The 10,636-nt window shown below is 44.3% G+C and overlaps 1 protein-coding gene across 1 annotated transcript in view; it reads left to right on the top strand.

The window, feature by feature from the left end:
• The window catches only part of LOC102021976 (pyrethroid hydrolase Ces2e-like), a 30,109-nt gene that overhangs the window by 16,093 nt on the left and 3,380 nt on the right, over positions 1-10,636 (top strand). Inside the window, exons 10-12 of the mRNA XM_005403717.1 lie at positions 3,433-3,570; positions 4,093-4,165; positions 4,608-4,755. Of these exons, the coding sequence (XP_005403774.1) occupies positions 3,433-3,570; positions 4,093-4,165; positions 4,608-4,755 (359 nt within the window). The remainder of the gene's footprint in view (positions 1-3,432; positions 3,571-4,092; positions 4,166-4,607; positions 4,756-10,636) is intronic.

Raw genomic sequence — 10,636 nt, 5'->3', positions numbered from 1 at the left:
AGAAGGGTGTTGTTTAATTTCCATGTGTTAATGTAGTTTTGTGGTTTCCTTTGTTGTTGATTTCTAGTTTCATTGCATTATGGTCAGATAGTATGCATGTGATGATTTCAGTCCTCTACATTTACTTAAACCTGTTGTCAGCCAATATATGATCTATTTTGGAGAATGTTGGGTCTTATTTCTTGATCCGTTCTGCCAGTCTGTTTCTTTTGATCGGTGAATTAAGACCATGTATATTGATGGTTATAACTGATATGTATGGGTTTATCCTTAGCATATTATTTTCCTATTGTTTGTTCCCTGCCTTTCCCCTCTGTTTAAGTGCTTGCTCTGCCTCGTGGCTTCTTTCCACTGGTGTTTTTGTGCCTGTAGTCCTTGTTATATCTTTCTAAAATATCCTTCAGCGCATTTCAGAGAGCTGGTTTGGTGATTACGAATTTCTTCAGTTGTTCTTTGTCATGAAAATATCTTATTTTACCATTGATTTTGTAGTTTTGCAGGATACCTCCATCTGGGTTGGAGGTGGTTTTTCTCTTAAAGTTTGAAATACCTCACTCCAAGCTCTCCTTGATTTGAGGGTTCATATTGAGAAGTCAGTTGTGATTCTGATGGGCTTTTCTTTATAGGTGATATGTTTTCTCTAACTGCTTTTATTATTCTCTTCTCATGTTAAATTTCTGGAATCTTGATTGTTATATGTCTTGGTGTACATTTATTTTGTTCACCATTATTTAGAGTTCTATATGCTTCACTTATTTGTATGTAAAATTCTTTATCCAAGTTTTGGAAGTTTTCTACCATTAGTTCTGTGAAAAATTTTATCATGGCATTTGAACCATCTCTGGCTTTCTCATTGACTCCAGTTAATCTTTTGTTGTTCTTCTTTGCTTGACCTTGGAGCTGTTGGGTTGATTTTTCATGGCCTCTTGCTATTTTAAGATATCTTTCTTTTCATGGTCACTAGTCACAGTCTTGCCTTCTAGATCTGATATTCTCTCTGTGCCTTCATTCAGTCTGTTGCATGCACTTTTTAATCTCCCAGATTTCTCTTTGTATCTGTTTCATGGATTCCATTTCTTTCCTGTGTTGGGCATTCATATTTTCCATCACTTTCCTAAACTCCTCTATTTTTTTATTCTTTGTCTGCTCTAATGTCTTTCATTTTGATCATCATTTCTTTTTTACCTGAGAGATTATTTTTTCTATAGCTTCACCCATTTGTTTGGTTTTTTTTTTTCACTTCTGCTGCTATCATCTCAGAAAGTTCCAGTGGGTGGCTCCCAATTTCTTCTATCACATTGTGCTCTGGACTTTTCCTGGGTGGGCTGGAGGTCTGGGGTTGCATTTTGCTTCTGCATCTTGTCATTTTCTATTTTATTTTGTTTTCTGTGTTGATATTTAATGTAAATAGCTTTATCATTAATATTGAGGCCTCCCTAGGAAATGTCTATTCCTCAGGAATGTCTTCTAGGTATAGGTGATTCTTGGTCTTTGTGCCTATCCCAAGAACCTACCTTCCCAATTTATTAAGGATGAGAAGTTGCAATCTGTTTGGCTCAGTACTCAGTCCTTTGGTACTGGACTATGGTGATGGTTATGACCCCAGGCAATTACAGTGTTGTCATACAAGGCAGAAAAACTGGTTATAATAGTTGTGACATCCTGGCTACAGTAGTACAATTAGCAATAACAATAGTGTCAAGCACAGCTTAGCTACTGACAAAGTGTGGTAACTGTTAACTTGATATCTTTAACTATAGAAGCAAGTTCTACAGTTATATACCAAATTCCAACATATACCAGAAACTTGTATGCAATTACTTCTCCCTTAGTAGAGTGATTTTATCCTGTGAGGGGGTGGATTTAAGAGGGATAGGGTACATAACAGAGAGATGAATGAGGACAAATATAGTAGAATCAAGGCTAGAGGGCAAAGGATGATCACCCAAGTTTTGGAAAACTGCAGAACACAGTAAAATAAGAATGAAAGTGAAAGCAAAAGAATATTGAAGCAAACCAGAAAAAGAAGAAGCAAATGTTCACTCCAATAAAAATATCATAAAATCAAGAGTGACAATTCATGAGAGAAAGAAGAAAATTAAACAAAAACAAAAAGAAAGGTAAAAAAACCTAAATAGTGGCGGGGGGGAACTAAAAAAAAAGAAACAAGCAAATAAACCCCAACCAGACAGAAAACCAATCAAAAAAGAAAAATAACAAAATTCCTCTAATGTCCACAGTTCTGTGGAAACGTGTCCAAGTCTGAGCCCAGAAATCAGACTTGTGTAATCCCGCCAAGTTTTCAATAGGATTTGTGCTGGGTGTGGGGCTGATCTTGGCCTCTGGATGTGGGGGCTGGAACTGTTTTTAAACTGACAACGTTCTGAGTGTTTACTTCTCCTTCCTGTGATTGTCTCTATGGAACTTTCCCAGTTTCAATGGTGCCCTCTGATAAGGAAAGCTCAGGTTTGCTTCCAGACCTGTGTACATTTAGCTTTATCCAGATCTTGCATAGCTTCGTCTGTTCCATACCAGTGACCCCTCTTACACACTGGTTGTTAGGTGGGGCTGTTCCTTCGTCTCACTGCTGCAGGCCAAGACTGCTTCCCTGCTTATGCTATCTGTACAAAAGCCACTCTGCTGGTTGCAGACCAGGGGGACACTTCCAGTGCTATGTATTTGGGGCTTAGATTGGCTTTTGGTGGTCACCAGGGCAGAGTATAGCTGGTCCCAGTTCCTACTTCCAAACAGAATTCCCTCTAATCTGCTTCCCACTTGCTGGCAGTATACTGTGACTGGATGGTTCTTCCTTCATTCCACTCTGGGACATTGGCAGTGAAGTGACCTGGGACTGTTCTAATGCTGGAGTTCAGCCCAAGTCCTTTGAAATAAAATGGTGGCCCTTTCTGTGTGCTTTTGCTCCACATTTTTGTGCTGGGGCACAGCCCTGTTTCATCTCACTCACTAACCACTGGTTCTGCATGGCTCCTTGAGAAAGAGTATCTTGTATTCTCACAATGCTTTCAGACTTTTCCCCATCGTTGGGCTGCCAGTCCTGCCTGCAGCAAGTGTACCAGGCTGTTCCAGCCACAATTTTGATGTATTTCATCTTCTACCTGACTCTCTTGAGAGCCCAATACCTCTCAGACTGCCTATTAGTTTCTATCTAACTTAGCTGTCTATAATAATTGTACAGGTGAAGAAACCGAGGGGAATTATACACACTGCCATGTCCAAATTATGCAGCTGGGAAGCTCAAGATCATCACCTATTCAAGGCCCTTTCCACCGCCTCTGCTTCAGTCTGGGATTCTGCACCCTACTATGCAGATTCCAAACAGGTCCAAGTTTTGGACCCAGGTTATTTATGACAAGGTGTGAGGCAGAGCTCCAGGTAAGGAATTGCCAAATCACAACCTCTCCACATCCTCAGGTTCTCATGGCACGGTCTATTTCTATGAGTTCCAGCATCCTCCCACCTTTTCCATAAACAGAAGGCCATCCTATGTGAAGGCTGACCATGGTGATGAGATACCGTTTGTCTTTGGATCTTCCTTCAGGCTTAGCCAAGGTAATTATTCCCCAAATTCCATAAATAATGGTAGACTCTGCTTGTGTCCCTGAGGAGTGACTGCGCTCGCTGTCTAGATGAGAAAGCTGAGGCTCAGAGAGGGGACAGGACCATGTCCACCATCTTAGAACTCAAAAGCTTATGCTTGGATTAAAATGGAAACCCTTTCACTCCAACTTGTATTCTTTCTTCCTATTCTCCCCACCTGACCATGGTGTCCAGCATAGGTGGAGGGGAGTGGAGGTGTCTCAGAGACACATTTATTTTTTGAATGGCTTTCCTGTGTCAGAAGAAGGGGATGTCTGGGGCAGGAATGACCTTAGGATCATTTCAGCTAGATGCTGCGATGAGGAAGAACAGGTTGGGCAAGTGGAGGACCTGCTCCAGGGTATAGGGGGGAAGGTAGGAACTGGACTTGGGGTAAAATTATCAGGCTGCAGCTGGGTGATGAGTGTGGTGCACAAGGAGAAGCAAGGTAAGTGTCAACCAGACATTAGACTCCTGTCCTCTTCCTCTCTGCAGTTAACTTCACTGAGGAGGAGAAGCTGCTAAGCAGGAGGATGATGAAGTATTGGGCCAACTTTGCCAGAAATGGGTGAGATGATGTCCCTACCTCAACCTCTTCTGGACACTTGAACCTATCAGGGACTTCTTGTGTCCATGTTGACCTCATTAGTATATATTGTCCTAAATTATATGATAACAGCCTCCCAATGCCAGGACATTACGTGGACATAGAGAGGAGTAGTCTTGTCGGTACAAGTCATTCATTTCCTTCCTGTTGACCTGGAGGTTGGGTCACAGTGATGTGTTTCAGTTAAGCCTTCTGAGAGAAAGGGAGGAAACAGGTCCAGATGACCTGCTTTCTGAAAGGGGATACCAGCGGGAAGTAGCCTCTTTCCTATACCTGGAATCTTCCTCATCAGTAGTCCACAGACCTGCTTAGCTGCCTAGCTTAACCAAAATCAGGCACTAAGGTGTGCACCATACAGGTATCAGACTGACTTCTCCCTGCTTCTGGGAGGGTGTGTCCACAGAAATCCCAATGGTAAGGACCTGCCCTACTGGCCTCCATTGGACCTTGAGGAGCAGTACCTGCAGCTGAACATCTCGCCTTCTGTGGGTCGTGCTCTGAAGGCCTCTAGGCTGAAGTTCTGGACAGAGACGCTGCCTCACCAGTTAGGGGCTGCCCAGGAGAACCAGGCAGGTCGTCGGTGGCCTTTACACTTAAGTCTGTTATTATTTTCATTGAGTCTGCACATACTGTGAGGGCCATAGCTGCATGATCCTCATGACTATTGTGGATCTGCAAAGAGGTTGATCTGCAAGATATTTCTTTCATGTGGGATTGGGGTTTAGAAGATCCACACATGTCTAGCAGAAAATAGTCCTGTCCCCTATCTCCTGAGAGTCTTTCCATCCAGGGCGTTGTCCTCCTGCATTTTGGAATTCCCTTTGCATTATCCTTACTGCATGATGATCCTCACCTTTTTTTGTCATAATGTGATTAATTTTCTTTCTCACCTCATTGTAACCCCTAAACTTTTTTTAACTCCCCCAATAAAGATCTGTCATGCATTTTCATCTACTTGTACAAAGGTGCCATACTGTGGTCAATCTATCTCTTTGTTCCCCCAAAGTATTTTCTCTTTGTCATTAAAAAGCTCCATCATTTATCCCAACCCTGGGTGCCCCATTCTTCCAATTCCTCTACCTCCCCCTCACTGGTCCTAAGAGAGCACCTAGTTTTCAGGGAGAAAGTCCACCTCCTCATCATTCATTGAATTTAAGCTGAAAAACATGGTTTCCTGAATTTTGGATACAAGACGAAGATGCCTGCATTACCCAATCTGAGCTCCAGGTGGCAGACAAAGATGATGTTAATCCTGGCCTGAGGAACTTGGCGGAGGGTAGAGACCTTCCTTTCAGTGCACCCTGACTGGCGCATATTTCCACTGAATCCTAAAAAGTTTGGTTGAGCTCCTGCTATAAATATGCCTGTACGTGGTTTTAAGTTCTGTTGGTGTACAGAACACTCCTTCAATATGGGATCCTTTGGTATTTCTTAGATTTTAGTAGTTACCTTATTTTTTAAGAACTATATTGTGAAATAATTTACATAGGAATAAGTTTACCTGTTTTAGCTGCATAGTTTTCTAAACACAAGTGAATATCTTAGAAGTCCAACCACCAGCACATCGCATTCAAGGTGTATTTTTTACTGCAAAAGAACTCTCCTCATTCCCTTTTAGAGGTATTATTGCCCTCTACTCTGCTCCCTGGAAACCTCCTAACTGCTTTCTGTTGCTGTACATTGCTCAGGCTAGAATGTCACACAAATGGACTGTTTTGTGATAGCTTATTTTTGCGATTCAAGCTATGCTTCCTTCCTTTTATTATGGGGCAGTGCTCTGTGTACAGAGACACCGCACGTGCTCACTCCCTAGCCTAAGCACATCTCAGTCAGTGACTGCTTGTTTGACTATTTTTAATAAAGCTGTTCTGAACATTTTCAAATGTGTTTTCACATATACACATACTCTCATTTCCTTTGGGGTAAAGACTTGAGGGGGAAATTGCTGAGTCATGTGACAAATGTGTGTTTATCTTTTAAAGAAAATCTAAGCTCTCTTCCACAATGGCTGCACCATTTTGCATCCCCACCAGCCATACATGATGGGGCATAAATTAGATTCTATTTGAATGGATGAGAAGTGATATCACATTGTTCATGTTTCCCTGGATTTTTTTCCTTTTTTTTTTTTTTTTGCTTGTGCTTGCACCTTCCTCTGGCTCTCTGTGTCTCTCTTTTTGATCATCATTATATATATATGTAAGTTTTCAAAACACCCATGCTCCTGAGACTCTTCTTCATTCTCCATTTTTCCTATTACTTTGACCATCATCAATGTCAAGGGTTTATTAAAATGATGCAGTGCTTGGGGAGCATTTGGGGACTTTCACTCCAGCAGTCATGGACAGCAGCCCAGAGATTAACAAAGAGTACTGTGTTGTCTGGCTAACATCTAGCAGTTTATACCCTGACTCTGAGCTGGGAGGAGCTGGGAATCTTTCAGCACTCATAGCCCACAGCTACGAATTAGTAAAGAGACTTAAGGACAGAGACAGTGTCTGATCATCCAGGAGGTGGGACCAATAGATTAGATCAGCAGGAGTTGGATGGGGGCCATTGAATCTACAACTGGTCTTGTTCATTGGGTGGAAGTCATGAATCCCTGTCCCTTGCTCTGTGCTGACCACTCCAACTGACCCAGAATATGGTCCCTCCTAGAAAGTGCCAACATGGGCCGCTTGGATAAGCCCAAGGCCATTGTAGGTTATATAGAGAGGCCATAGCTGGTGATCAATGAGCACCAGAGGCTGTGTGATGTTGAGCCCAAACCACTTCCTCCGAGAAGTGAGACTACTGCCTCCTTCTCTCTTTGCTGTATGCTGGTTGGAATCTCCATATCAGAATCTCCTGGATATGAACCTATCTCCTGGAGATACCATAGTCCTGGCAGAGTCTAGCCAAGTCCACAGCACTGGAACCAACATATTCTATCAAATAATTATCAAATGAATAACTAAAAGTATCCTCCATCTTTTGGAATAGATGGAAGCCACAGGTGGGGGTGAGCAGAGGGGTGAGTGAGTAGGATGGTAAGTCCCTCAGAAGTGATAGAATCTCCAGTTTTTTTTCAATAAAACATCCATGATAAAATACAGAGTGCTCCACAAAGATACAGCAGGACCATAAGGGAATGAGGGACTTTAAAAGGGACCCAGTGTATTATGAGACACAGCTTGCCACGGTGGGCCTGCCACCTGTGCAGAGTGTGGATGTTACAGTCACACTTCTCCTTATCTCAAGCTGTTGCCCTGAGCTCCAACAAAGTTCAACCCAATTCTCCATCTGTAGAGATGCTCCTTGTTATGTTTTTGATCTAGGGTATTCCCCCTCGCCTGCAAAAGCCTCAGGTGTTTAAAAAGTTGTTGGATCATGGGGCCCCCAGAGCTGACTTGCTACTAGGAACATGAGTGTGGCCAGAGGAGGTGGGTCACTGGAAGCATGACCTGAACCCTCCTGGGCTCTTCCCTACTCTTCCTGCTTTTTGGCCCAATTATGTGAGCAGCTTTCCTCTGCCCAGGCCCTTCTATCAGGCTGCTTCTGCATTGGAGCCACCTGAACTTGGACTGAAACTTCTGAAATGGTGAGTCAAAATAAACATCTCCTCCTTGTGAGTGTCAGGTATTGTTACTGGGAAAGTTACTGAAACACTTCTGTACCTCCTCAGAGAGTCCTCCCACGTTTCAAGTTTCTAGCTCCCTGCTCTTCACCTCCAACACTCTCTGTGGCTCTGTAACTGGAAAGTGAGTGGGCATAACATCTAGGTTTGAGGAGAGGGTTTCTGGTAGCACACAGGTCCTGCAGAAGTCACCTGGTGCAGTGGGAAGGAGCCAAATATAGCCATAGCAGAGAGGAGGCCGTCACTCCCTGCTTGCTGGCCGTTCGTTTCCAGGGACTGCTGCTCACTCAGTGTCACTTCCTGGCAGCACCCCCTCGCCCTGCCCACCCAGCTATCCCCTGAATCCCTGCCAGGTCCAAACTCCAGCCTAGGCAAGGTGTTGCTGGGCTGCCTGCTGGGAGAGCAACTTACTAAGCAGCAGTGTAGAAACTGGCCTGTGAGCCGACCATGACCACAGGTTTGGGTATACACGCTGCACAGCTGAAGACACCTGCTTCTCATTCTGGGGCTCAGGATCCTGAGGGTGAGGCACTGGTGGATGTGACAGGGACCATGCCTCGACCTGTCAACTATGTAGAGGAAGAGCCTGAGACTGTCAGAGGAAAGATGGCAGAGAGGAAAACACTGGTGGAGATGACAACAAGAGCAAGAGTACCCTGAGCCTGACAGGACACCTGTCTGCAGAGTGGATCAGGGCTGACACAGGGGTGCACAGCACTCAGGAATGGTAGAAAAGAGAGTTACCAGAGACAGTGTGTTCATCACTCATCTGCTTTCACAAGAACTGATTTGTGGACAATCTACATTTATCTGGAGGGTTAGGTGACTTTCGGTTGCTTCCTCCATTCCTGACCCCAGCCACAGGCAGGCTGGATATTTTATGGTTTGATCACAGCTGTAGGTCTCTCTCCTTCCTCTCCTTCTATGACCTCTCCTTGCATGGATACTTTCTTTATGCCACCTGCAGTGTGAGATCTTTGAGAATGGGAGACTTTTCTACTGATGCCCACAGTCTTCCCTGTTTTGCACAGGACCTGGCAGGGATAGTGCAAAGAATCCTCTCACAGTGCATGAGACCCTTTGCTGGATTCTCCTAGGCTTGAATGATGGTGCCAAGTACCAAGGAGCCTGAGCGGGCCTGTTGGGATAGGTTAGGGACAGGCCCAGAGATGGGGATGGGGGCTGAGTGGGAAAGCGAGGAAGTGTGTGAAACCAGCAGTTGCAGATCAGGGCCCCTTGACAATGTGCTGAGCAGAGGATGGCAAGGAGGTGGCCACACCCATAGTGGGTGAGAGAGCTGACTGGAAGTCCCAACACTGTTGTGCATTTTCCTCCTGCAGCTCAAGACTCTGCCAGACCTATCTGGACCACTCACAAGGGGCAGTTATGGGGCAGCCTCACCCATGTGAAGGACACTATTGTGGGGATGACCCCTTCCTGAGAATTCACTTTACCAAGCTACCACTAGGATCAAGGTGGTTTGTACTCCATGAAGCAACTAAACCCAGAAGTAGTGTGAGAAATGGGATATCCCACCATGCTGAAAACTGTCTGGGAATGTGGATAAATTCAATCCCTACAGATGGTTTGTACTCTGATCTCTAATCAGGCAGCAGTGGTTCTTTCATCCAAACCCACAGCCTGTTTTCCTTTGCGCTGGAGAAATTTCCAAAATAAGTATTCTGAGGCTCCAGAGTGTGGAGAAATTTTACCAGGCTTCATGCTAAAGGCTGAGCATCCAAAAGGTATTATTCCCAGGTGCTCAAGAAGAAAGCAGAGGCACATTTGTTATGCCAAGTGTTCTCTGCCAAAAGAGGTGGTGTCTCTGGGAGAGGTTAGAATTGTCTCTGTGAAGTTTTAGGAGCCCTGAATGCAGAAGTAGATGATATTGAACCCTGAGGAGGGCAGCATGGAGGATCTCTGTGGACCCTTTTCTCCAACATCCCTGTGCCATTAACCAAGGAACACATGTACTCTTAAAATTAGAGATGCAAAGAGGTGAGATTCCCTGAGTGTCTGGTCTTTGGATGAGAGGCACCTCATTACTCTTCTATGAGAAACTAACCTCTATTGATCCATGCAGTACCTCTGAGGTGCTCCTCCCTGTGCAGGACTGAATGGGTACAGACATAGTGGTGAGTGTCAACACTTACAACCAATGGTTCTTATAGAAACTCCAGAATGAGAATTTCCAGGCTTCAGAAGGAGTGAGATCCCAGGCCTCAACAACACTGTGGACTTTCTGGAAGTTTGAGCTTCATCCCAGCTTCTCTCAAAGCATGTGACCTGTTCCTTGGTGGGATGTGGGTTAGAGAAAGATCATGCATAAACATGGTACCAGTGAGAGTGAAGACTCAGGGTGCAAATTTGGAGTAAATTTGATCCCAGTTTCTTGTTTTAATCACAACACAGACCCAGGAATAACCTTCTGCTTATGTCACCAAGTGTCTCCAAAATGCTGACATAATGAATGTAAAGTCTGAGCCTTTTGAATTTGATCCTACTTCTAATCCCACATCTGAGTTTGTCTGTATATAAACACTTGCCCATGCCGATGAAGTCTCTAACCTACCTAGGAATATCAGAGCATGGTCAGCTGGGGTTAGGAGGAATTTTTTCCTTTAAAAAGGTTAGAAAGGATCTGTATGTGTAGCTCTGTGTTATAACTATTGTCCAGCATGCATGAGGCACTGAGCTCAAGCTCAACTCCCAAGTAGAAAGAGAAAAAGGAGGAGGAAGAGGAGGAGGAGGAGGAGGAAGAAGAACAGAAGGAGGAGGAGGAGGAGGAAGAAGAGCAGAAGGAGGAGGAAGAGGAG

This window comes from Chinchilla lanigera, unplaced genomic scaffold (assembly GCF_000276665.1).
Source record: "Chinchilla lanigera isolate Chin_1 unplaced genomic scaffold, ChiLan1.0 scaffold00083, whole genome shotgun sequence".
Classification (NCBI taxonomy): Eukaryota; Metazoa; Chordata; class Mammalia; order Rodentia; family Chinchillidae; genus Chinchilla; species Chinchilla lanigera.
The sequence above is the reverse complement of the archived record's forward strand: the minus strand, read 5'-3'. Positions and strand labels throughout refer to the sequence as shown.